Raw genomic sequence first — 25,866 nt, 5'->3', positions numbered from 1 at the left:
AAAAAAAAAAAAAAAAAAAAAAAAAAAAAAAAAAAAAAAAAAAAAAAAAAAAAAAAAAAATACACAATTGAAAAAAAAGAGCTGAGGCAAGTACAAGTTTTTTAGTGGAAGGTCTCGCAGAACATCGAGGTTTCCCGACAGCTGATTGTTCTGCAAATTCCTGCAAACTAAAAATAATTAGTACACGAATGAAGATATCTAGTTCTCATTGGGGCAGTGCAACTAAGTACTCACAGGGTGGTCAGTGCCAATAAATTGCTAGCAGATGGAGGCAGTGGCCCACTCAAGTTGTTATTGGATAAGTCCCTACAGAAATGACGGCTTCAGTCATTAAACCAAGAACTAAAGCATAAACACAAAAGCTAAGAGCTGGGGACATACAAATTCACCAATTGAGAAATGGCTTGAAAGGAATCTGGTATTTGTCCACTTAATTTGTTATCATTCAACGACCTATAAGGTAGAAAAAGCAAAACCTCAGGAGAACATGAGATTCTTAAGCTAAGTAAAAATAATAACAATCATACAAAAATCACAAACAGAGAACATTGGCCTACATTGCTGTCAGATGAATCAAAGACGATAATGAACTCGGAATATTTCCAGTGAACGCGTTCGCTGAAAGAAAACTGGGAAAGGTAAAGATGATTAAATACTTTGCAATTCATGCACGAGTAGCAAAGCATTTAGCTCTAGAGAATAGGAGCTTACAAGTTCTGCATGGTAATGGGTAAACTGGATGGAATACTTCCCCCTATATGATTGTTGCTTAAATCACTGCCAGCAAGCATAGGCTGTATGAACGTCAGAGACTAACGTAGCAAGAGAAATCAAAGTAGCAAATGATTTTACATGTCATCTTTGAATGTTGATAAGGAATTTCTTCCTTCTTTGTATAAAAGTCAAGAATAGTTCAAGATGAAATAAATATACAAGTAATGCGAGCTTTGGCAGGTCATGATTTCTATAACAACCCAATTGTTTTGGCTCGTTACGTATTGCCGTCAGCTTCATGGTTTTAAAACGCGTCTATTAGAGAGAGGTTTCCACACCCTATAAGAATGTTTCGTTCTCCTCTTCAACCGATGTGGGATCTCATAATCCACCCCCCTTGGGAGCCACCCTATAAGAATGTTTCGTTCTCCTCTTCAACCGATGTGGGATCTCATAATCCACCCCCCTTGGGAGCCAGCATCCTCGCTGGCTCACCGTTCGATGTTTGGATCTAATACCATTTGTAACAGCCCAAGCTCACCGCAAGCAGATATTGTTCGTTTTGGCCCATTACGTATCGTTATCAACCTTACAGTTTTAAAACGCGTCTATTAGGGAGAGATTTTCACTCCCTATAAAGAATGTTTCGTTCTCTTTTTCAACCGATGTGGGATCGAATAAGTCATTCTGAAATGGGATATTTCAGTCAAGAATTTATGCATTCATATGCAGAGACAAGCACAATAACTTACATTATTTGGATCGAAGCAAACAATCCCAAGTCGTCACCCAGTTCACCTCCCAAATTAGCAGCATTAACAATTCTATATCATAAAGTTGTCAGTTAATTGTATTTTGAGAAACACGCATTAAAATATTCCAGAAAGGATACTAACATACATTTTAATGATGCTTGAATCATTACATACAACACCTTGCCATGCGTCACCGCAAGGATCTTGCCCAATGCCCCATCCAGGAAGACTGGGGAGTCCCAGTGCAGTATGTAAGCTACTAATAGCAGCAACTATCCACAAGAAATAACACATATAATCAGCGATAGTGTAACAGCTCAAGCCCACCACAAACAAAAGTGTAACAACTCAAGCCCACCACAAACAGATATTGTCCACTTCAGCTCGTTACATATCGCCGTCAGCCTCACGATTTTAAAACGCGTCTACTTGAGAGAGGTTTCCACACACTTAGAAGGAATGCTTTGTTCCCCTTTCCGACCGACATGGGATCTCACAATCCACCCCATCGGGGTTCAGTATCCTCGCTGACACACCGCTTAGTGTCTGGTTCTGATACTATTGTGAGATCCCACATCGGTTGGAGGGGGAACGAATCATTCCTTATAACGGTGTGGAAACTTCTCCCTAGTAGACGAGTTATAAAACCATGAAACTAATGTTGATAGTAACCGGTCAAAGCGGACAATATATCTCAGCAGTGGGCTTCGAAAACAAGGTAGGTACAAAAACACAACCCAACAAGAGGAGCCAAGCCAAGACTAACTTCACAAAAAAGGATCAAGTGACTAAATTATATGATAAAACTAGAAAGTTAAAGTTAAAATGAAGCCTTACCATCCCCAGGATTCGTAATTCCGACAAGAACATGAGCTGAACAGATAACGAATCCGACTAAAACTTGCACGCAGATCCTCAAATTGCCATTCCTCGAGGATCTCTTCCAACCCATTGATGCAAAACCCACCTCTGTCTTCTTATTGAAAAAGCCCAACCCCTGCGAACATCCTCCAACCTGAAATCACCATAGAACAAATCATAAACTGAATACCCAGAAAACCCAAAGATTAAACTCAGTCTAAGCTCAACATTCCATAGAACAAAGATTAAACTCAATACCCAGAAAACCCAAGTCAATAATTGAACACACAGCAGAGTGGCGCCGACCAAACCCAAACGCTCAAAGTCGATAACTACTACAAATCTGAATCCATCAAGAAAATGGTTTCCAGAAATAGAAATACGAAGTTGAAGTGAAGTTGGAGGAGCATGAAACTTAGCAAAATGCAGAGCAAATTTGACGCTGGAAAGCGAACTTGCTAAGAAAAAGAAGAAAAAAAAGCTGGAAGCCGCTTTCTACAAGCTCGAGTGCTTAATTATATTAAACATTGAACACCCAAATGAAATGAAGTTGGGAAGAAACTTGGATTCAGTGCATCAAGCAAGAGAAGTAGAACACGGCAAACTTACATTTAACAAATCAAAAAAAGAAACGAAAACTTCGAATTCAAATCAATTCAATTCAATTTCAGCTCAAATCGGCGAGTACCCAATAAGCTAAGAATCTGGAAAATTAAGTAAAAAGAAGCTGGAAATGTAGAAAGCAGTACGGCAAAGGCCTGAAATTCTTTTCAACTTTGCTGCTTTTTCTCTCTCGTTCTCAATGTTCTATTTCTCTCTCTACAACTTTTTAATAATAGAAATTATAAAAAATTTCGGTGTGTGAATTTATTGAAGGGATTTGTAGTGCTACGGTTTTTTAGATGAAGCATGCAGAACGTGTACCACGCGCTCTAAAGCGCGTGAGATATCCCCTACTTGCCCGAGAAGGCATGACGTTCCCCATTCCACTTTCCTTTTTTATCTCAATTTTCTAAATAATATAATGTCGACTTCTTTATATTATTATTTATTTCATTTTAAAAAGTTATTCCAGAAAGATATATATTGAATATAAAATCACAAAATTTTATATTTAAATATTAAAAATAGCGGAATGTCAATAATATGAGCATGGTTCAACTAATTTACCGACCTATTATGAATCATAGGGTTGAAGGTTTGTATAAGAGTCGGGAAGTGAATTGCACGCGCATAAGATGGGCGCGTGAGGAAGCTTTAACCGTCACAAAGGAACTACGCCGGAAGGTGGAGTATACAATGGGCCATCACGTGGTCGGTCGAGTGTGACATATGGGCTCGCTGTCAGAACCCTACGGCTCACCACCCCCTCACAAAAACGTCAAAATTTTTACCTCATTTTTCCAATTAAATAATATTTTCAAATAGCAGCCAATTAGAATTCAGAACAACAATAATTCTGTAATTAATTTAATTTAAAAATTTTAATTTAGTTTCCCTAAGTTTATGATTTAAAAATTTTCAATTCGTACTATTTGACAATGACATGAATTAATCAAGTTTAAATAAATGGTAAAATTAAAATTATACCAAAGTTGAAAATAATAATATTAACAAAATTTTGGGGTCAAACATGGAATTTTTCCTAAGATGTCGGGGAGAAAACAAACATTCAATCAGTGCTCTTTAGAAAAAATAATTATAAAAAAACCCCAAAAAGTCTAAACAAATAATAAATAACCAAATTTGTTTAATTAATTAATCCGATTATTTGATTCCAATAATTGCCTTCCGGTAAGATGATTTTTGAAAATATTCCAATTTTCAGCAGTCACGTGACTTTCTTGCTTTTTTTTATTTTTAATTTTTAGAGAGAATAAAGATGGAAAATAGGAAGAACTTTCTAGTAATGGGCGAAGATTGGGGAGTTTTTGTAATTTAGTTATCCAGATGGGGCGAAAGTGGATTTGCTAATACTAAAAGGAGCTTCCGGATATAATTAATTAATCAAGAAAAAGAACTTTTATTTTTAAAAAAGGAATTGCAGAAATAGGCTCCGCATACTTTTTTCTTACTTTTTTATCTTTGCCCTATCCCTTCACTTTCTTTGTTACCGAATCTATAAAGTGAAATTACATAAAAGTCCCTGCTTTTTTTCTTTATATTTTACTCAAAATTTTATTATTGTAGGAATGAAAATCAATTATTTTTATGGGATAGGTGGCATATAATTGGACGTGAAGGGTTTTTTTTTTTTTAATTTATTTTATTATATATATATATATATATATATATATATATATTAAAATCAAATATATTAAGTTTTTTATTCAATTTTTTAAAAAAATTGTCAAAAAAAAAAAATTATAACGATTCTACTCATTGCTAGATATTGTTTTGTTCGGATTATCTCTTTCAGATTTTTCTTTAATATTTTAAAAGGCGTCTAATAAGAATAAGTTTTCACACCTTTATAAGAAATATTACGTTCCTTTCTTTTAATTTCATATCATTTTCATTGATCTCTTACGTGGAAATGTAGCTGAGATGATAGAGCGCTTGCTTAGTATGCGAAAGGTACGAGGATTGATACCCTGCATCTTTAATATTCACGAAATTTTTATAAAAATAATGAAGTATTAATTGCAAGCGGGTAAAGATTTAAGTATTAATTTTATATCAATCGATGTGGGATCTCACATAATCACATCGTTTAGAGATCTCTTCCTAATTGTCTAGTGATACTCCGCTCATTCTTTCTCTCAATTATTTCACCTCTCTAGCGTTATAAGGCAGAAATTATTAGATTAAACTAAAGAAAATTGATCGATCCAAATAAAATTTAATTAATCACTTTTCACTCGATTAGATATTGGTTTGATTATACAAAATGAAAGATATTGATTTGATGATTGATTTAAACCAAACTCAAGAGAATGAGTCGTATCCTTATATTTAACATAATTACTTTACATATTCGAACAAAAAAAATAAAAGAAAAATATCGTATTATTAGGTTATCCAGTGTTGAAATTAAAAAATTGGTTTTTTTATGTTTTTTTTTTTTTTTTGTTAGTTTGTGTTGGTCAAGTAATCTTTTCACGTGGTTGGTCCTAAACAAGCTCGAGGCTGATCCAACATATCAACAAGCTCAAACACGCGGATCATCTAAAAGGGTCAATAAGTGTATGGACAAACCATTCAAAAAGATCAATAAGCCAAAAGAATCCTAACCCCTAAAAACATAATAAAAAAATTAAAAAATATATATATATATATATTGAAGGATGATTGAGTGAAGGAAAATATGGAAGTTTGGTAAGGAAAGCAACATGTTTATAATGAAGTTCTAACTTAGGATAAGGTTTGGTTTGATTAATATTATAAATAAAAGACATTTTTGGATAATCATAGAACCAATGTCCAGTCAGCAGCCCAAATTTCGGCGGCTGAGGTTCCCATTCAACATGTCTCAATTGGGACACCTCCATCAAAAGCATCTGAAAGTATGTCTTTTATAATTTTGTTTCGATATCACGATATAATATTTTTTAAAAATTATTATTTGGAGCTCAAAATCACTCTATTTGTACTCCTATCAAATCCAATTATAAATTTTGAAAAAATGAGGTGGATATTAATGTATTATAAATATAAAAAAAAACTTAAATTATATATATTTTTTGTAAATAAATGAAGGCACTAGAGGGTTTTTGGGCTTTTAAATTGGGCCAAAACATATCCATCATCAAGCCCAATAGAGCCGCATTCCTATGGGATTTGGCGGAAAAACGCCTTACCAACGAACGCCCCTCATCTGTCCTGAGCTTCTCTACGGGGTCGCCAATCTCACGATGAACAGCCATGGCAGAAGCTTAGCTCGACTCCTAGAATCCGTTGGCAGATCCTTCTCTTCTTCATCTTCCTCACCGCCGAACTTTGGCCGGTCTCCGTGAACGACTTGCCGCTGAGACACCTTCACTTTCCGACTTCATTGACCTGCAATCTTCTGAGTCGTATTCGGTGGAGGTTGGTACGAAGAAGAAGCCCCTTTCTAAGCCTAAATGGTTGAAGGAATCCGTGCCTGGTGGCGAAAAGTATGTTCAAATCAAGAAGAAGCTCCGCGAATTGAAGCTTCATACGGTTTGTGAGGAGGCTAGGTGCCCTAATTTGGGGGAATGCTGGTCTGGTGGAGAAACCGGCACTGCCACTGCTACGATTATGATACTTGGTGACACTTGTACCCGTGGTTGCAGGCTAGTGTTAATTCAATTTATTCATTCCATTTCGTTATGATTATTTAATTACCAATTTATTTTTGTCATATAAATGGCCGTGTTGATTACTTCGATATCATCTCAGTGCCTCAGAACTTCTATTCATTCCATCGCTGTTTTGGGATTGTTTGTAGTCCAGGCTCTGTAACGTCAAGACATCACGAACTCCGCCTCCACCAGACCCAAATGAGCCGAAAAATGTTGCTGAGGCAATCGCATCATGGGGCTTGGATTATGTGGTCATCACTAGTGTGGATCGCGACGATTTACCTGATCAAGGGAGTGGTCATTTTGCAGAGACTGTGCAGAAGCTTAAGGTGTTGAAGCCAAATATGCTGATCGAGGCATTGGGTACTAATTCCCTAGATTCCTTTTCGTATCACAATGTCACTTTCATTGTTGCACTTAAGGATCCTTGACGTGACGCTTGATTTTAACGAGCCTTCATTTATCTGGTTTCTATCAAACTAAGGAATTAAGTGAAAGCCACTTATTTTACATCATATGCTGATATGTTTCTTATTACTTTTGTCTGGTGTGATTCAATTTTTTTTCTTTGATGTTGCTTAACTAATTGATTTTGCAGTTCCTGATTTTCGAGGAGACCCCGGCTGTGTAGAAAATGTTGCAAAGTCAGGCCTCGACGTCTTTGCTCATAATATAGAGACAGTTGAAGAGCTTCAGGGAGCAGTTAGGGATCATCGTGCAAATTTTAAGCAATCATTAGATGTTCTAGTTATGGCCAAAGAGTTCGCCCCTTCTGGAACACTCGCGAAGACTTCCATTATGTTAGGCTGTGGGGAGACACCAGATCAAGTCGTGCAATCAATGGAGAAGGTGAGAGCAGCTGGAGTTGATGTGATGACGTTTGGTCAGTACATGAGAACTTCAAAGCGCCATATGCCTGTATCAGAATACATCACTCCTGAGGCTTTCGAGAAGTATCAAAATCTTGGCATGAAAATGGTACAGTCTCTTTCTTATTATTTGAACATTTTGGTTGTGTTCTGTCTTCTTTGTTCTGCAAGAGATTGTTTAATCAAGCCCTTAAACCCTTTTTAAATCCCGCTTTAAAACGTTTTTTTTCTTTCACCTAAACAATTTTAAGCCCTCAGATAATCAATCCAATCAGGCTCGTAATCTGGTACGCTGCGGATAATTTTCATTTGCATTTCTCATAAGTTCCTTCTCTAGGATTTGTATCGTTGTAATTTTATGTGTAGTTGTGTTTTGATTGTTCGAGGGAGTCCATGTTTTACCTTAAAGTATATACTAGTTCACACTGTTCTGCAGAGCCCTCATTTCTAAATTTATAGGAAATCTCCACCATCAAGTATCACATGATCAATAGTTTTTTAATGGATGGGGAGTTTGTTGCCATGTCTTGAGGGTGCAAGAATTATCTGAAAAATCCATTTTTTGTTTGGTTGTGACAGGGTTTTCGGTATGTGGCATCTGGCCCAATAGTTAGGTCCTCCTACAAGGCAGGAGAATTCTATATCAAATCAATGATTGAATCAGATCGGTCAGCTTCTAGTTCACACCCTACCCAGCCTTGATTATTGCTACCATTTCTATTGGTCATCTGTCTCCAACCATCCCAACATAATTTACCACGTTGCATGTATGTTGACGTGTTGCCAACTTGCACGTTTGTTCAGTCATTTGTCAAATTTTTGTGCTCCTGATCCGCTGCAGATGCCATTGAGTCTGCTTTGCTGTGTTATATGATATGTCCCCTTCCTCCTGTTCTTGCTGATCAGCATGGGAATATTGCTATTCTTGTAATGTTGAAATTGGACTTTCATTCATTTGCTATTTGTATAGGTTTACTTCTTTACCATTTTGCTCGTTCATTCAAATGCTTCACTTATTGGATTCAAATGAAAAAGCAGGTTCAACTGTTAACGAGTTGACATAAAGGCTCTGGTCATTTGCTTCTCTAGCCCTCATCCGGTGATGGGAAAAGCTGTGAAGTGCTCTGTTGAGTGGTAAAATATTTTTGTATAGAAGGAAGTTAAAAAGGAAAGTCAGGTGAAAACATTATGCATCTTTTACGATACCCTGTCTGACTTATAACTTGAACCAATCCCATGCCCCGTATTAAACACGCCATTGACAGTCAGTATCTTCTCCATTGGTACTGGGCGTCGAGCCATTTCCCTGCCAACTCTGCCACAGCTCCTCTCTTCCCCTCTCTGTTTCTGGAGTGTCACGCCCAGGTGCTTTTCTTTCCCACCCAAATTTAGTACCCTCAACCCTTAATTCAAATTTTCAAATTCAATTATCTCACTACATTTAGCTTCCATCTCCATTACTTCTCCACATTCACCACTCTATGGGTTGTTGCTGCAGCAGAATCTTGGAAACAGGTCAGCCTCATATCCTGGACAAGGATCGTGGTTCAGCGAAAACTCCGTCACCGGGATGCGCCATCACCGATGTTGGAAACATCCCTGGCACTGGAACCCCCGAAGAGGAAACCGTCAAAGAAGTCCTCTCAGAGACTCCCATTGCCAAGCCATGTAACATACAGCAAACATCCCCAAAGAACAAGTCTTCCGAGCTGAAAGTAAAATCAAGTGAAATGGATGGTTCACTCAACAAAGTGGAGGAAGGTACACTTTCAGTTTCAGAGGTATCTCAGGTTACAGAATGGTGCAGCAATATGAGCGAAAGCGTGTCAATGGCGACCACCATTTCGGAGCAAAGAGAAGGGGACGAAGCATCAAGTAAACAGAGCAGAGAAATGGGTCGGAATCCAAAACCAAAAATTCGAAGAAAGCGTCCATATTCCGGCGACCCATCATACCGAAGAGACCAGAGAGACAAATGTGCAACAAAGAGACCTGCTGAACTGTTATCAGAGAAGAAGTCGCGTGTTACTTGCAGATACACACATGGAACGACAGAATCAAGAGAGGCGAGGACCAGGAAACTGAATGGAGGGCAAGAACAAAAATCTGGAGTCAGCCATGGCCGCCGTTCGAGGTCACCAGCTACTCAAACAGTTAGAGAAACGAATAAGACAGGGAATATGAAAAGCAGTGCCTTGAAAGCGACTGGACAAGCTGGTGAGCAGCCAGAGGCAGTGACCACCGAGAAAAGAGACGAAGGAAAGGTGGATAAGGCAATGGATGGTGCAGCAATTCAGCCCCCAAATGAATCCATTGAAAACCCACTTGTCTCACTTGAATGTTTCATCTTTCTGTAGATTTTAGAACATATTAGTGTACTGGGTAGGAGTTGGTTGGCTTGTATGTCAAAATTCTGGAAATGTGTTGTATACAAGACTTGGGTAGTGGTTGCTGTAGTTATTTGATTGCTTGTTGTTCACTTGGACCGCCCCTTTTTTTCCAAATCTTAAGTGGTATCATGTTGTTTAGACTCTAAATACAGGAGGAAATTAGTATTTCTCGTGTTTTGAGATTCCAACTGGGTTTTGGGGATTTGCAATTCAAATGGTCCTCCAAGTTGGCATCTTTCTTTATTGTTCTTGGGAAAAGTGAAGTCTTTTTCCTTCCCCCCTTCTTTTCTCTTTGGGCTGGTATTGAATATGCATGGAGTACAGGCTATGTCTTCTCTGGTGGGGCTAACGCTGTAACGTTTCTCTTTTTCTTTTCTCTATGTGTTGCATTGTGGACTGCGCTGTCCCGAGCACTCCAGACAAAGGAGTCAACTAAAGCAGCGTGGAGTCCAAGGAGAACTTGCACCAAGATTTCCGTTAATATTTTGAGTCATCATCTCTGTTGATCTGCTGTTAATGCCATTTCTGGAAGAAAAAAATGCAAGATCAAGAAGGGTGTTCTTTTTTTTAAGCTTTCATTCCGAGAAAATTTTTCATATCTTTATAAGTAATGTTCGGTTCTTTCTCTAATTAATGTCAAGAAAGTTTTTATACTTTTATAAGAAATGTTTTGTTCTTTTCTCCGACTAATGTCAAGAAAGTTTCTATACCCTTAAAGAATGTTTAAGGAATGTTTGGTTCTTTTCTCTAACAAACGTGGGATCTCACAATCTACCCTTGGAGCCAGCATACTGCAAGTTTTCATACCTTTATAAGAAATGTTTCGTAGAAGTGGGATCTCACAACCCACCCCCTGGGAGCCCAGCGTCCTCGGCACACTCTACGGTAGCTGGTTCTAATACTATTTATAACAGTCTCACCGCTAACAAATTTATCATCTTTGAACTTTTCATTCTAAGTTTTCCTTCAAGGTTTTAAAACACGTGGAGAGGTTTCTACACCCTTATTAGAAATGTTTCGTTTTCTTCTCGAATCGATATGAGACCACAAGATCCCATACAAACCGAGGATAATTCCTTTTGCAAATGCTGTCATGGCATCAAGTTTTTCTCTGTGATATGATAACAATGGCATTATGTGAGATAAGATGATGCAGTATTATTGAGAACTTTAAATACATGGTCATCATCTGTTCCTTTTCTTCTTTAATTCGTGTTTTGGATGCACATGTTTCACCTCTTTTCTGGATTGACAGTAGAATCATGTAGACAATTAACAATGTTGCAACTTTGATGTGAGTGAAAGAGGCATGGGATTCATTATGAACAAACAATCAGAGTAATAATCAGCTTACAACAATCATTCATTTCCATCCTCTCTTTAATTTGGTGGGGGCAGGAGAAACCCCCAATCCACATCTTCAAATATAACCTACACGGCTCCAAGTTATAGACTGAAGTTGATGTGACTTCCACCGTGTTTTCAACTTTAGAATGTCAAGTTGTAAGCTGAAATTTCTAGTGTGGGACAACCCTTGTTCGGTAGTGATGTTATTTTTCAGGTCAACTGATGTTGGAGCTTGATGTAACGCTTGTTGGTTGACAAAGGCTCAAGTTATGTTGATGCAAAGGCTTTAAAATGGGTTCTGGAGGACATGGTGCAGGAGCCGGGTGAGCTATGTAGGTAGGGATTTCTTCACCAGGCATCAGTACTGATACTCCCCGGTCATAAACTGTCATCTACGTAAATCAAGTGATAAAGAATCAACCAATCAATCTAATAAGCACACAACCAATCAATATTGTCTTTTTTGAGTTTTTCCTTCTAAGCTATAAAAACCGTATGCTAAAGAGAGGTTTCTACACCTTTATAAGGGATGTTTCGTTCCTCTCCAACCGATATGTGATCTCACAATCCACCTCCCTTAGGGATCTAGCGTCCTCACTGGTACACTACCCAGTAACTGGTTCTGATACCATTTGTAACAACTCAAGCCCACCGCTAACATATATTGTCATCTTTGGGTTTCCCTTAAGGTTTTAAAACGCGCATGTTAGAGAGAAGTTTCACCACCCTAATAAGGAATATTTTGTTCCCTTCTCCAACCGATATGAGATCTCACAATCCACCCCACTTGAGAGCCAAGCGTCCTCGCTGACACACCGCCCCGTAACTGGCTCTAATACTATTTGTAACAACTCAAGCTCACTGCTAACATATATTATCCGCTTTAGCCAGTTACGTATGGCCGTTAACCTCACGATTTTCAAACACGCTGTTAGAAAGATGTTTCCAAATACTTATAAAAAATATTTCGTTTACTTTGCAACCGACGTGAGATCTTATGGTAATCATCTAGCTACTAGTATCATGGTTCTCAAAATGTTACAAGAATTCAGCAGTGGTACAAAAGGTCATAGTCAGAAATGATTAAGCATGTTCGACAGACGCAATAAAGTAGTAGTTTTTTGTTTGATTGTTGTCACAAATGTATGCATGACAGTTCTGTAGCATGTTGTTCATCACAGAGAGAGAGAGAGATAGGTATATTAATGGCTTGAGCACTGTTCAACCACTGTAGAAAACAGTACAGAATTATAAATTTGCTTAAAAAACAGATGAATCAAAACCTCACTCCAATAGAACATTAATGCTTGTCTGAACCTTTTTCCCCTTTTTCTTTTGCCTTTCCCCCCCCTCCCTTAATAAGAGAAAAAACAGCCACATGATCAAACATGATGGTCACTAAAAGCAAATGTCCTCAAACAACAAAGATAACTCATAATAATCATAACTATTCTGATTTTCAGTTGAAAATAGCTGTCCTATGAGCAAAAAGGAGGACAACTTTATCATCCTTGAGATGCAAGAATAGAACACAAACTAGTGGAAGTAGATTCAGATTGATCCCAGGACCTCCTATTTCATTACCCTTCTACTCTGCTACTATATTTTCCAACACAATAAAGCTGAAAGTATCACTCAAATCTTTGAATACATGCTTGTATGCTACAAGTATACCTCATAGAATGTAGGAAAAGTATTGAAAATGGTGCCAGATGAAAGACTTTGAGACACTTTATAAAGCTACAAATACTTTAAAATATGTGCACATTACTATATTGTAATCAGAAATGGAAACATAGCATGTGATTATGTTTGTAATTAACTTGCTACTGCACCTAAGGTTTATGAACAGTTGTGCTATATCTTGCTTGATATGAACAATGCATTTAATGGTGTAGGATAGATTTGTTGACTAAGCGTGAGATCGATCCTTCATTGGTTGGAGAGGGGAACGAAACATTCTTATAAGAGTATGGAAACCTCTCCCTATCAAACACGTATGAAAGCCTTGAGGGAAAAGTTAAAAAAAAAACAATGTGCTAAATGGTGGGCTTGGGCTGTTACAAATGGTATCAGAGTCAAACATCAGGCGGTATGCTAACAAGGACGCTAGGCTCCCTAATAGATGGGTGGTTTGGACTGTTACACTAAGTTTGTTCGATTGAATAATCTTCTCTCTAAAATGACATCTGGTACAGTTTCACAAGCAACTAATGCTTAAAAAACGAAGAGCAGCTTCCACATTTTAATGCCTTATGAACATGTTTTTCCCATCAAATTCTATACTGGTTTGGATTGCTTTGACAATTGAGACAAAAACACATGCTACCTACATGCTGTGGACCCTTATCCTTAAAATCTAGAAGGAAGAAAACTATTGTATTAATGTTATCAAACAGAGGTAATGTAGAAATTTCCAGAAGAGAACTGTTTGAAAATAATTTAAACATTATTAATTGTCACCAAAAGAGATAGAACTATGATTCTGGTTAGTAACACCATAAGATAATCACAAGGCCACGACAAACTTCCATAAACAAACAGATATTATCAGCAACATCAAGGAGGGCGTTGATCTAAACCTCTAAAGATTAAGAACAAAAGAGTTTCATGGTTTGATGTGAAATGCAACAAAACAGTGATTAGATAGGCCAATAATGCAGCCCACTAGAGGAACTAAGTGCCAACAAGCTATGCCATTATTCTTGAAGATAATGAAATTTCATAAGATTCACAGGCTACCCATCAAGCCTTAAACCAGCTAAAGCAAAGCACAAACAACTAAAAAGACCAAACAAAATGTAGGGTATGTTGAAGAAAAGAGAAGACAAAAACCTTGGGAGATGGGTAACGAGGCTTTCCATCGAGCATCATCTGGGCTTCAAGATCAGAAGGCGGCCTGCCGATAGCCGCCGGCGATCTAGGTCTGAGAAACCTCTCAAAAATGGCCATAACAAGGAACATAGAGATGAGAATGGCAGTAGCCACAAACCCAAATGACACGGCATTAACCGAATCATCAAAACGGCTCCAATACTCATCTCTTTCTGGGTTCAACGGTGACACGGCCGGCAGCGCCGGCGCTATCGCCTCCCATTTTTGGTCACTGCCCATTAAAACCAAACCCAAGTAACAACAACCCACTCTGTTTTTTCTCTCTCGTGCTAGAACTTCTAATAATGGCGAAGGGCCATGGCTGCAGAGAATTGGGTGTTTTTTAGAGAGAGCGGAATTGGGTTCAAAAAGAAGATGAAGTTCAAGGGAGGGATGGCTACAATGATTACATCGAGACCAGTGATTCAAAGGCCATGTGCCATGAAAGAGTGGAGATTTTGCAGAAGAGAAGATCGTTTGCAGGCTTTATTAACAAAATGCGAGAGTGTTTGTGTACGTCTCAACTCAATTGCTATATCAGTATTTCAGAGCAAGGCCTCTTTTAACGTTGCTTTCAGAAAGAAAAACAAAAACAAAACACTTTTTGTTGGGCTGAGTGATGATTTCTTTAGAACATAATGGAAAAAGGAAGAGATTTCTTTAAAAAATATAGTTATGTTGATGGAATGAAGAGAATGTTTAGAGATTTATACAAGTTTAGTTGAATCAAAAGGAAGATAGAATATGTGAATTGATTGGGAATGGCATGCTTAATTGATTGCATTGAGAATTGAACTTGTTTATTTTATTTGTTACGATAATGTAATCACTTAACATATGGACTATGATCTTTTAATTCTGCTCTAAGTGATGATGTTCATGTTTGACTCTTAATAGGTTACTTATAATGATGTTTTAATAATCATTACATTTTAAACCATACCAGTTTAATCTTGCAGCTTTTTGACATGTGAAAATAGTACACAAATTTTGTAAAAAAAAAGATTTGAAACCTATTGTATCAATAAAATGTTTAAAAATGACTTAAAAGAATCGAAAATTACTATCCAACGGTGGGCTTGGGGCACTACAAATGGTTTTAGAGCTAGATACTGGGCAGTGTGCTAACGAGGACGTTGGGCTCCCAAAGAGGAGTAGATTGTGATATCCTACATGCTCATGTGTTAGTAGAGCCAGACACAGGACTGTGTGTTAATGAGGATGTTGGGGTCCCAAGAGGGAAGATAGTGAGATCCCACATGCCCGTTTGCTAGTAGAGCCAGACACGGGACGATGTGCTAACAAGGATGTTGAACCCCAAAGGAGTGAATTGTGAAATCTCACATGCCTGTATGCTAATAGAGTCAGACACGAGATGATATGCTAATGAGGACGTTGAGCTTCCAAGAGGGTGGATTATGAAATCCCACCTGCCCGTGTGCTACTAGATCCATACAAATGGTATTAGAGATAGACATTGAACGGTGTCTTAACGAGGACATTGGGTCCCCAATGGAGGTAGATTATAAAATTTCACGTGCTCGCGTGCTAGTAAATCTATTATAATGAGTCAAAGTAGATAATATCAATGAGTTCTACAAAAAAAAAAAAAAAAAAAAAAAAAAAAAAAAAAAAAAAAAAAAAAAAAAAAAAAAAAANAAAAAAAAAAAAAAAAAAAAAAAAAAAAATATGTTAAAAGTGATTTGAAATAAATTTTTAAAAAAAGTATTTTTACCCATAATTCCACCCATATGGCCAGACATATGAGTATAAATAAGAATTTAGAGATCTGGAGGGCCAATGGCACGTGCTACCAAATACGTGTCAGCAGTAGTCACCTTGCTTTCAGTCTTTCACGTGCCCTCTGCGTACGACACATCGAAAAAGCACCGTACCCAACCTGACCCCGGGGACCGCTTCGCCAACGTGGATACGCACAACCTCCAGCCTATCACCTCTTGCCACGTCGCCTTTCTCATTGGCCGGAACACGACTCAGCATGCGGCGGAAGCACGAGAAGCTTAATGGACGGTGAAGATTTATCGGACGCCCGATTGATAAGGACCGTCAATTTTTTGAGGTGGGCGTTGGAAGTTGACTGTTTGGTTACAGTAATAATGATATCCGGGTCAAGAAAGGGTGAGGAGTGGAGCAGGTGTGGGTCAGAAAAGTGGACCATGTGAAAAAGTGGACCCGGGTCTGAAAGTTTGGACTCACGTGAATGTACCAACTTTCTGTGCACCTTTTTCTCTCTCTCACGCTTGTTTTACAAGTTGGGCTTCATGTTACCCTCACCTTCATAATTGGGCCCACTTAACACTTATCTTTTGGCCCATTTTTTAAATTATATATATATATATATATATATATATATATATATATATATATATATATATATATATATTTTACTTATGGATTAAATTTTTTACTTTTACAGCCTAAAAATGTAAATTTGTTGAGTTTATTAAGGGTTGAAAAATACTTTTGCCCATTTTTTACTTTTAGTTTTCTTTCTTAAACCAGGTCTATTATGGAGAGTGTCTAGTCCTATTCGAATCAGTGTCAATCACCGAACGCTGCGAGGCACTGGTCAGAGTAGGGCTAGACCCTCTTCATAGTAGACACATTTTAAGAATCATGAGGCTTATAACGATACATAATGAACTAAAGGAGATAATATCGGCTAGCGATGAGCTAGAATGGTTACATTTTGATCTTTCTCTCATTTGTTGACCACACCACAACAATATATGCATTTTGTCACTTACTAATTTCAGATCTCTTATTTGTCACCCATGTTCCGATTGTAGGCTTGTGTCCCTCTAATGTTGACATTACGTCGATGATGTTACTTATCATAGCTAGATCTTTCGTTTAATCATTCTTCATGTTGTCAAATCGACATGCTAAACTCAACACAAAATAAAAGTTGGGTCGCGCTTGCTACATGGATTACAAAATTTTAAAATTTTAAAACAACTTAGTTAAATTTAAGTTATTATTTAAATATTTATTCAAATTATTATTAAATTGATGAAATTAAAATTTTAATGTAAAAAATTGAGTACAAAGATAAATAATAATTTTACCATACGTCTTTGTTTTATTTTATAACTACCACGCAGCAATGGCTGCAAAGCTCCTTTTCGCCCTCCTCTTCAATGGGCTCCATACTCCTCCATGCGTCACCATTTGCAGACGTATCAAACACGTGGACAACCGACGTCATCCTAGAAGGATGATTTGGCATCTTACGTCCTGCAAGGAAGTACAAGTCAGCTCCAGCTGGCGCCATCGTGACGAATTTCGTTGCTGACAGAGCCTCGAATTGAGATCCTTCCACCTCATTCCAAATATTCAAATTCCAATCATATGCTTCAATCTGTCCCTTCCATGAATTTAAGCAATCGCCGGAGCTGAACAACTTATCATCGACGGCGACGATCTGATACGGTGGAATGTCCAGCTGCCACATTCCAATTATCAAATTCCAACGGGATTCTTCGCCGTCGTACACTTCAGCAGAACTTCTCTCCATATTGCCGATGTAATCATTGTTACCGGCGAATCCGCCGATGACGTGAAATTTTCCCTGCCATGTCACCCCGACACACTTATGTCTGGAAGTACTCATATCTGGTAGCGATTGCCACTCATCCAGTGCTGGATCGTAGACTTCTGAAGACGCCATTCCAGTAGCTGTGCAGAGCTGGCATTTCCCTCCAGCGACGTAAATCTTGTCGTTGATGACAGCGCAGGCAAAGTCGAACCGAGGGACGATGAGGGGTGCACATTTATACCATTTATTCTCACACACGTTGTAACGCCAAACCTGTCGCCGAACTTCCAATTCGCTTCGGATTTGGTTGTCGACCGGTGCTATATTCTCGCAGAGGCGACCGCCAATGACGTATATGAATTCTCCGATTGAAACCATTGAAAATCCCTTAAGAGCGTGGTTTTCCAGAAGGCCAGGGATTGTAGTGACTCTGTTCCATGAGTTGTCTTGTGGGTTGTAACAATCAATCCAATTAGAGAGGGTGGTGCCTTGTGAAGCATCTTTGCCGCAATAGGAAACACAGATCTTGAAATTAGCCGATGGGTTTCCTGCAGGGGGCCGAGACGGGGACGCGGAAGCAGTCGAAACCGAACCCATATGGGTTTGATCAGTTTAAGGTGATGGCGGGGGAATTGAACAATGAAGATCGATGGAGGTTAAATAGGCAGGAAACAGTCGGATAATTCTAAGGATAGTAATTTGTTTGCATCGAAGTTCATAAATTGGGTGACAAAAGAGAGGTAGCATTAAACTGGTGACAAAAACTAAGTAAATTTCTTGTTCGTTCTTAGCCAATAAAGATTCGTCTACCTTTTCTAGTGTTGTTTCTTTGAAGCAGTGTGGTTTGAAGAAAACAAGGAAGGATGTCCCCTTGGCTAGTGAATTCAAAAAGATAAAACGTTGACTGAAGCGACCTGTCATTAAGAAATATGAACACTGATTTCCTTCTAGAAAGATCGAAGTAAGATACTGAAAAAGATACTATAACAACCAAAGCCTACCGCTAACAGATAATGTCTACTTTGACCCATTACGTATCACCATCAGTCTCACGGTTTTTAAAACGCGTCTATTAGGGAGAGGTTTCCACACCTTTATAAGAAGTGTTTCGTTTTCCTTTCCAACCGACGTGGGATCTCACAATCTACCCCCCTTGGAGGCCTAGCGTCTTCGCTGGCATATCGCCCCATGTCTAGCTCTAATACCATTTGTAACCGCCCAAGCCTACCGCTAACAAATATTGTCCACTTTGGCCCTTACATATCGCCCTTAGCCTCATGATTTTTAAAACGCGCCTATTAGAGAGAGGTTTCCACACTTTTATAAGAAGTGTTTCGTACCCCTCTTCAACCGATGCGGGATCTCATAGAAACTATCTTTAGGTACAATAAACTTTTGTCTGAAAAAGAGGCATCCATGTAAAATAAAACACAAGAAAAGGAGCCATGGCTATGTATTTGGTCGCTATGTGTGGGAGGATTGGTATTCAAGAAATAAACCCATACAAGCCAAAACAGAGCGTCCCTAGAACTCTGTTCACTACAATCAGTCTTCAAGCCATGAAGTATATAGGCATCAGAGATGAGAAGAACTCAATTTTCAACAAGTGTTCTAAACTTGACACGCCTTTTAATACTACCCATCCGATCATATCCTATGCCAATCTTGCTATGCATCAGTTTGATAGCTAAATCAGAGTTACCTGCCTTTCTCAAGCCATTGATAAGAACGGTACGTATTCTTCCTGGTATTTCCCTGCCCCGATCCACGATTCCATCTGCCAATTTGCAGGCTTCCTTGAAGCGTCGGGCTTTGCACAATGCGTTGATCATATCCTCGAATGCTGTCTCCGGAATGACACCCATAGGGGCAAGGTCATCCAAGATTTTGCAAGCCCTGGCTACCTTGCCACAAAGACACAGCCCTATGGCAAGAGCTCTGAAAGAAGCTACCGTTGGGGTGATTCCTTTGTCGATCATCGTGTCCCATAGCTTTATCGCCTCTTCATTTCTGTGCTCCTTGAACAGCCCGTCGATAAGAATTGTATATGTATAAACTGTTTGATCACAACCTTCTTCTTCCATCCTCCCAAAAAGTGCTAAAGCTTGATCAATCTTCCCATGCTTGGCTAGTGCATCTATAATGGCATTATAACAATACGAATCTCGAGCACAACCCTTTTCGAACATTTCTTCGAAAAGATTTTCTGCTTCTACAATTCTCCCAGCCTTTCCAAGTCCATCAATCATACTAGCATAGAACATTGCATTGATCCCCACTCCTTTATTTCTGCAGAAATCAAAATATTCCATTGCTTCCTCCAATCTACCACTCTTGCACAATCCATTAACGACGACACTGTACGTAACAGCATCCGGTTCAAGCCCCTCATTTTTCATCCTCTCAAACAGCCTCATGGCCTCTCCCATGCTCCCACTTTTCGAGTACGAATCGATCAAAGCTGTATAAATTGCAACGTTCGCTCTACAATCTTTCTGATTCATCTTTTCGAAAACAGCATAAGCTTCCATACATTTTCCTTGCTTACAGAGCCCACCAATAACTAAACTATAAGAATGAGAAGCAATTTCCAGTCCCCTTTCTTCCATTTCAAGGTAAAGACTCAGACAAGTATCGAAATCTCCTTCGGAATAACATGCCTGGATCAATGTCATGTACGTAATCTTATCCGGCTTCACGTTCTTCATCTCCATAGCTCTAAATTTCTCCATTGCCTTGTGCATTTTCCCAGCCTTGCAATATCCTTTGATCATAACATTATATGTCACAGTGTCGGGCACAATCTTCCCACCATCCATAACCTCAAAAACCCTCTCAGCAGACTCAATAAACATTGAATTCACCAACCCATTAACCAAAAAGTTATAAGTATACAAACTCGGTTCGATCCCATTTTCATTCATTCGACGCCAAACCCACAACAATTCCTCAACAAGCCCATGATTCCCAAAGCTCTTAATCAAAGAGTTAGCCGCTGATAGAGTCATTAACAGACCCTTACCTTTAAGTTCACAGAATATCAATCTGATTTTCACCAAATCGGCCGAAAAAGTTAAGAGTTCAATCAAAGATACGTAACATTCGATCTTATGTACATATTTCTTCTGCTTACCCGCCCAATAAAAGAACCGAATAGCAATTTCAGGAACCTCACGAAGTTCAACAGATTGTAAAACAAATGCAACAAAATTTGGCGATAACTTAATCAAAAACTTGCGACAAAAAGAATCTAAATTAGCTTCCATGTTCGAAGACCCATCCAGAAGATTCAAAATTTGAGCCACCCATGGAGATGGGTCTGGCCGTTGAGAGCTCGAAACTACATCAGAGACATCCACAAAGGGTTCTATCCATTCGGGAGGAGGGAGAAGAGTGTTCGTAAAGACAAACCTGAAATACTCGCCGAAACCGCGAGTGACATTGCAATCTGAACTATTAGGTGATAATTTCCCATTTCGATACAAAGAATATGAATTAGGATCGAGTAAACGAAGGGGACGAGACGAAGAGCAGAGGAATGAAGGCCTCAGTAGGGTTCTTCTCATTGGAGCTTTGCGCTACAAGGCGCGCAAGGGGATTAAAATTGAAGTATTTATAGTTTATTATTATATTATAATAAATCAAACTAGTCATCAAATGGTCCCATGGTCTAGTGGTCAGGACATTGGACTCTGAATCCAGTAACCCGAGTTCAAATCTCGGTGGGACCTTTTTTCAAATCTTTTTTTATTATTTATTATTTTGATATCTATGATGAACTAAAGTTGACATTTTGGCCAATGCTTACGGTATGAAACTTCTCTTGCCTTTGTTTGCTTTTGTTGCTGTTTAAACAAGCATGTTCGTGTTGTAATATGCCTATCTTCAAATTTGCAGCAATTGATAATCGTAGTTTTTAAACAAATGCTTAGCATTGGCTGGAAACGTGGTAATGATATCGTTTACATGACAGGCAGGCTGGAAACTTTGGCCATTTGCTCATCTCACAACGTATGGTGCTATTCCCGTTGAGCAAAGGCTTCTTTGGGTGGAAGCATGCCAACGAAGACATTGGGCCTCCAAGATGGTGGATTGTGAGATCTTAGAAGAGAACGAAGTGTTACTTATAAGAGTGTGGAAACATCTCCCTAGTAGTGTGTTACACAACCAGACAACCGAACACGATAATTTCTTGGTTCAAAACCTGAGTTTTTAGCACATTATAGAAATTCATTTGAACCAATTTCTTGCAATGTGAGTGAGCTTTGAAGATGAGTTGATCTATGAAATCAGTTCACTTTTGTGCAATTCATCATATGGTGGTGGCAAAAATGTACCTGCACAAACCAGTAACCTTGCAGCAGTTTGAAACATTTTTGAGTTCACAATTCTAGAATTCTACAAATCCTACGACACTGGACTTTTGTCGGAAAATCTAGGAAGTTGAACGAGCGAGTTCACTCGAGTGACGCCTTCCAAACCCGACCAGTTTTGATCTTCTGCAGGTACAGCTTCACCAATCTCTCTGTCATCATCAGCTAATCCCCCATAAGTTTTGTTTTCCTCAGATGATCTGACAGTGTTATTCCTTTGCAGACATGGCTCAGACTTCTGGCCATCATCTGATTCGATAGCAGCACCCGAATGGATACTACGCGACGTTGCAGACGAGAAGCCTTGTTCATCACAATCGGATTCGGAGTCCATCATCCCATCCAAAAATAAGCAGACAACAGCACAGTCATCCATTTTCGAGGTCGGGTATTTGAGTTTCCATTCACGAGCAGCAGAGTCCACCACGGATCTCGCAGCTGATGCCCGGGATGAGGCCGAGGACACTATGTCGACCACCTCTTCATTGCTCAACACATCCCATACCTGAAAACATAGACTCTTGATTCCACTGTTAACGTAATGAACAATTGTAGTAAAGCAATCACTTCCAAGTATCAAGTTCTCCTTGAAGAGCAGAAAGAAGCAGGGGAGAAAACTTACCCCATCTGATGCAAGAACGACGAACTGATCAGCGTCGGTGAGGGTTCGATGTGAGAATTCAGGTATAGAGATAACTCCATATTCTTTCAAACAGAAGTCTCCAAAAGCACGAGCCATGGCTAAACCGGGTGCATCGTCGAAAGGTAACCACACCCTTGGCACTTCAGGCTCATCTTGCAATGCAAACACCCGACCTTTACACCGTTTTATTCTTTCAGCTTCTCCTATAAAATGATGCTCAACAATCATAACTTAGCTCATAAATCAAACAATGAATGAACAAAACAGCAACAAACATACTTGGCAAATCTGGCTTAAGATCCACAGTCAACTGGACCGCCACTGTTGAATCATTGGCGTCCTTCGAGGCAAGGATTGCTCGAGAGTCCCCGATGTACCCCATGAACAGATTTGACCCCTAAAAACGACCAAATAAGAAACAAAGACGACACAAGAAAACCCGAATGATTGGAAAGGAAATCCTTCATCTCAAACCTGTTTAACTATGGTGACTGCAGTACTACCACTACAAAAGCAGTCCACATTAGGATGTGATCTCAACTCCTTATCCATAGCTTTATACGAGTTCAAGAATGCATCTCGCCATACCGAATTCTGCGAGTCCTCGACAAAACAATCCTTCTCAGAATCTTCACATTCTCGAGATGTCTTCAAATTCCTCTGGAAACAGGTTTTACCAGAGACATTCTGATTCAACTGAGGAGACTGAAAAAACGACAGCAACTTTATAGGCAATGTATCCCTCACTTGTCGAGAAACAAGGTGACCGTAAGGTCCATGACCATCAAAAACACCACAAAAGATTGTGTCGTCCGACATGAAATCCTATAAAAACAAGTAAGAATGAACCTCTAACAACAATTCAACTAACTATGTGTCGAAGAACAGAAACAGAACAAGAACATACTTCCCAAACAACCATGGCGTCCTGGTTTACGCCCTTGCGACCTTGTTGGGTGAAAATGCAAGAAGAATTACTCTTTCCATTCAAGAAGATTCTGTTGGGAGCTGAAGGAAGATTCTGAAGAACATAAACATGGTCGGAGTTCGATCTCTTTCGACCTTGAAATCTAATTCCCATACATGAAGAAGAAACTGATTCCCCATTGCTCTGGCTACTACAAGTACTATGACTGCTTGTAGAGACACAACCACCCATTTTGATATCTTGGGATTCAAAAGAACATCATCTAATGGAAATAAGAATGACAAGATTCCCCTTTTAGGCTAGATCTCAAATGAACACATTCAAACACTCAAAGAACAGATAGGGACAGAGAGACAGAGAGAAGCTTTTCTTCATACCGCAATATGTTAAGACTTTGAATGCTTTTTTGCAGTCAAACGAGCTGAACAAAACAAGAAACGGCTGATTAAACAAATGATTTTAAGCCATAGTTTATAGCGAATCAAGAAAGTGATGCATGAGGGAAAGTAAAATAAAAGGCAAGAACAGGTCATTAAATAAGCTGCCATGTGAGGCAGGAATAGAAAACAATAAAAAAGAAATCCTTGTCCTCATGATCCTGCGAGCGGTGACTTGTCCATCGTCAGACCCACGTTGGAAAAAACTAAGTGCACTGTGTCCATTGTCAAAGACAGTTTTTTAATATCATTTCAGAAAACCCCACTTGTTCAAAAGATCCATGGACGAACGAGAATCAAACAAAAAGCTATGATTTTCACTTGGTTTCAAGCTTAAAAATGGCTGAAACCAGTGAAATGAGCACTTACAGGTTCTAATTTCCATGGTTTTCAAACCATTTCAGAGACGAGAAATGAAAGAGAATCAATCAAGAGAACTTGTAAAAGTATAATAAAGCAAGGAACACGAAAGCAGAAAAGGACTAGAAAAGATATGATGTTGGCAAAGGGAAGAGCCCCAATGAGCAAAAACAATGATAATATATAACACAAAAAGCAGAAAACAGTCACAATTACAGAACCCAGAAAGAAAAAAACCTCTTCTGATTCAAAGCTCTGCATACTCTCACTCAAACAGATACATAATGAAGAAGAAATGCATGTAGAGACGATTTGTGATTCTTTGTTGATAAGGATGGAAAACAAATCAGAAAACACCAAAATTCAAGCAAATGAAAGCATACCCATCAACCAATATTGCACAAATGGCTAAAGAAACAGGAAAAGAGGAGGCTTTAACAACTGAATGAAGAAAGGAGAGAGTAAAAGCGCCTGTGAGAAATGAGAGAAAATTTGAGGATAAGCCAAAATTGGGTGTGGGGTTTTGCTTTTAGGTCAGAGAGAGAGAGAGAGAGGAGAGAGAAAGAGTTGGCAATTAACAGATAATAAAGCTTTATTAGTTGAATGCACCACCATTTTGGATAAGGTTAGAACCCAGAAGAGTGCTTCTCCATTTTGAACTGTTCTTATTGACATTCCAACATTATCCTCCCAAATCTTTAAGAGGGTATTCGTATTATAATGTAAACAAAAACCAGAAATGAAGAACAGATCCAACGGATGAAAATGTTTGTGACAGAGTTAAACCAAACCTATTGCCCATTTGGGCATTGCTTTGTTCAAAGTGGCTTCCTTTCTTGTTCTTTATCTGAATTGCTATCACTCTACAGTACAGTTTAGGGAGTTGGGTCGAAGAGATAGCTTGATGGGTCTTAAAAAAAGGGTATTTTCTATGCAATTCTTTGTTTTGAGTATCGTTTTGATAGCAAAAACAGAGAATAAGGAGATGAGATGAGATTAGATTAGGCAAAAGCTCACATCATTTCACATTATTGCAGTGAGTTTGAGGGCATTTGACTTAGAGAATGTGCATAGTTCACGTGTGTAAGAGAAAGAAGAGTCCAATCCAAGTTGGGGGCCAAAGGGTGTGGGATGAAATAATGCGACCGACCGAAGTCAATGGGATCTTCGATTGCCCCAAATTGATTCAATTCAATACCCATTTCAATCCCCCAACTGCCAGTTGCTATCAGTGATGGGTGACACTTTTAAATGCCTTCACACGTCCTCTTTCAATCCAACCTACTCTCCCCTTGCTTGCTTTTATCACAAGCCATCTCTTTCTCCTCTAAACTTCCTAACTCAACCACTCATTATTTCCTTACATATTAGTCTTAAAACGTGTATGCTATAGAGAGGTTTTCACACCCTTATAAGAGATGTTTCTTTCCCCTCTCAAACCGATAAGGGGTCTAACAATCCACCCTTCTTAGAGGCTAGTGTAATCGCTGG

General features: G+C 38.8%; 7 protein-coding genes and 1 non-coding gene across 19 annotated transcripts in view; 3 read left to right on the top strand and 5 right to left on the bottom strand.

Annotated features, from left to right (window-relative positions):
• The window catches only part of LOC111468124 (protein STRUBBELIG-RECEPTOR FAMILY 3-like), an 8,675-nt gene extending 5,498 nt beyond the window's left edge, over nucleotides 1–3,177 (bottom strand). Inside the window, exons 1-9 of one of the 6 annotated variants that reach the window (XM_023113212.1) lie at nucleotides 3,080–3,177; nucleotides 2,307–2,484; nucleotides 1,615–1,741; nucleotides 1,467–1,538; nucleotides 712–777; nucleotides 558–629; nucleotides 382–453; nucleotides 235–306; nucleotides 95–160 (exon numbers count right to left, since the gene is read on the bottom strand). In XM_023113212.1, the coding sequence (XP_022968980.1) occupies nucleotides 95–160; nucleotides 235–306; nucleotides 382–453; nucleotides 558–629; nucleotides 712–777; nucleotides 1,467–1,538; nucleotides 1,615–1,741; nucleotides 2,307–2,421 (662 nt within the window). In that variant the 5' untranslated portion in view covers nucleotides 2,422–2,484; nucleotides 3,080–3,177. The other 5 variants (XM_023113213.1, XM_023113214.1, XM_023113211.1 and 2 more) reach the window with 5 other exon arrangements.
• A 2,950-nt stretch (nucleotides 3,178–6,127) lies between these two features.
• On the top strand, nucleotides 6,128–9,943 carry LOC111468222 (lipoyl synthase, mitochondrial-like). Its single transcript, XM_023113370.1, is given in 5 exon segments — nucleotides 6,128–6,261; nucleotides 6,263–6,586; nucleotides 6,747–6,958; nucleotides 7,194–7,573; nucleotides 8,044–9,943. Coding segments are annotated over 5 exon segments (1,116 nt in total). The 5' UTR covers nucleotides 6,128–6,184; the 3' UTR covers nucleotides 8,167–9,943.
• On the top strand, nucleotides 8,946–9,821 carry LOC111468062. Its single transcript, XM_023113112.1, has one exon. It carries the CDS (start codon nucleotides 8,946–8,948, stop codon nucleotides 9,819–9,821), a length of 876 nt encoding a protein of 291 aa, XP_022968880.1.
• A 1,206-nt stretch (nucleotides 9,944–11,149) lies between the features above and the next one.
• LOC111468338 lies at nucleotides 11,150–14,725 on the bottom strand. Of its 3 annotated transcripts, none has more exons than XM_023113518.1 (2): nucleotides 14,037–14,718; nucleotides 11,150–11,593 (listed from the first exon to the last, which is right to left on the bottom strand). In XM_023113518.1, exons 1-2 carry the CDS (start codon nucleotides 14,313–14,315, stop codon nucleotides 11,417–11,419), a joined length of 456 nt encoding a protein of 151 aa, XP_022969286.1. In that variant the 5' UTR covers nucleotides 14,316–14,718; the 3' UTR covers nucleotides 11,150–11,416. The 3 variants fall into 3 exon arrangements, with proteins under 3 accessions (XP_022969286.1, XP_022969287.1, XP_022969288.1); XM_023113519.1 differs by lacking the exon at nucleotides 11,150–11,593 and adding an exon at nucleotides 11,970–12,429 and having other exon boundaries at nucleotides 14,037–14,725; XM_023113520.1 differs by lacking the exon at nucleotides 11,150–11,593 and adding an exon at nucleotides 12,383–12,555 and having other exon boundaries at nucleotides 14,037–14,725.
• Nucleotides 14,726–17,178: 2,453 nt separating this feature from the next.
• Nucleotides 17,179–18,576, bottom strand: LOC111468237 (F-box/kelch-repeat protein At1g16250-like). The gene has a single exon (XM_023113388.1). The coding sequence runs from the start codon at nucleotides 18,229–18,231 to the stop codon at nucleotides 17,179–17,181; it is 1,053 nt and encodes a 350-aa protein (XP_022969156.1). The 5' UTR covers nucleotides 18,232–18,576.
• A 479-nt stretch (nucleotides 18,577–19,055) lies between these two features.
• On the bottom strand, nucleotides 19,056–21,204 carry LOC111468147 (pentatricopeptide repeat-containing protein At1g03560, mitochondrial). Its single transcript, XM_023113261.1, has one exon. It carries the CDS (start codon nucleotides 21,198–21,200, stop codon nucleotides 19,227–19,229), a length of 1,974 nt encoding a protein of 657 aa, XP_022969029.1. The 5' UTR covers nucleotides 21,201–21,204; the 3' UTR covers nucleotides 19,056–19,226.
• An 89-nt stretch (nucleotides 21,205–21,293) lies between these two features.
• TRNAQ-CUG lies at nucleotides 21,294–21,365 on the top strand. Its single transcript has one exon. It is a non-coding gene; the product is annotated as a tRNA-Gln (tRNA).
• Nucleotides 21,366–21,881: 516 nt separating this feature from the next.
• Nucleotides 21,882–24,914, bottom strand: LOC111468184 (probable protein phosphatase 2C 52). Of its 5 annotated transcripts, none has more exons than XM_023113312.1 (7): nucleotides 24,759–24,914; nucleotides 23,956–23,999; nucleotides 23,558–23,840; nucleotides 23,125–23,475; nucleotides 22,930–23,047; nucleotides 22,630–22,853; nucleotides 21,882–22,512 (listed from the first exon to the last, which is right to left on the bottom strand). In XM_023113312.1, the coding sequence occupies exons 3-7, from the start codon at nucleotides 23,807–23,809 to the stop codon at nucleotides 22,042–22,044; spliced, it is 1,416 nt and encodes a 471-aa protein (XP_022969080.1). In that variant the 5' UTR covers nucleotides 23,810–23,840; nucleotides 23,956–23,999; nucleotides 24,759–24,914; the 3' UTR covers nucleotides 21,882–22,041. The 5 variants fall into 5 exon arrangements, with proteins under 5 accessions (XP_022969080.1, XP_022969078.1, XP_022969081.1 ...); XM_023113310.1 differs by having other exon boundaries at nucleotides 24,613–24,913; XM_023113313.1 differs by lacking the exon at nucleotides 24,759–24,914 and adding an exon at nucleotides 24,385–24,606.
• Between the last annotated feature and the right edge of the window lie 952 nt (nucleotides 24,915–25,866).

The sequence above is a fragment of the Cucurbita maxima genome, unplaced genomic scaffold, assembly GCF_002738345.1.
Source record: "Cucurbita maxima cultivar Rimu unplaced genomic scaffold, Cmax_1.0 Cma_Scf00036, whole genome shotgun sequence".
Lineage (NCBI taxonomy): Eukaryota > Viridiplantae > Streptophyta > Magnoliopsida > Cucurbitales > Cucurbitaceae > Cucurbita > Cucurbita maxima.
The sequence above is the reverse complement of the archived record's forward strand: the minus strand, read 5'-3'. Positions and strand labels throughout refer to the sequence as shown.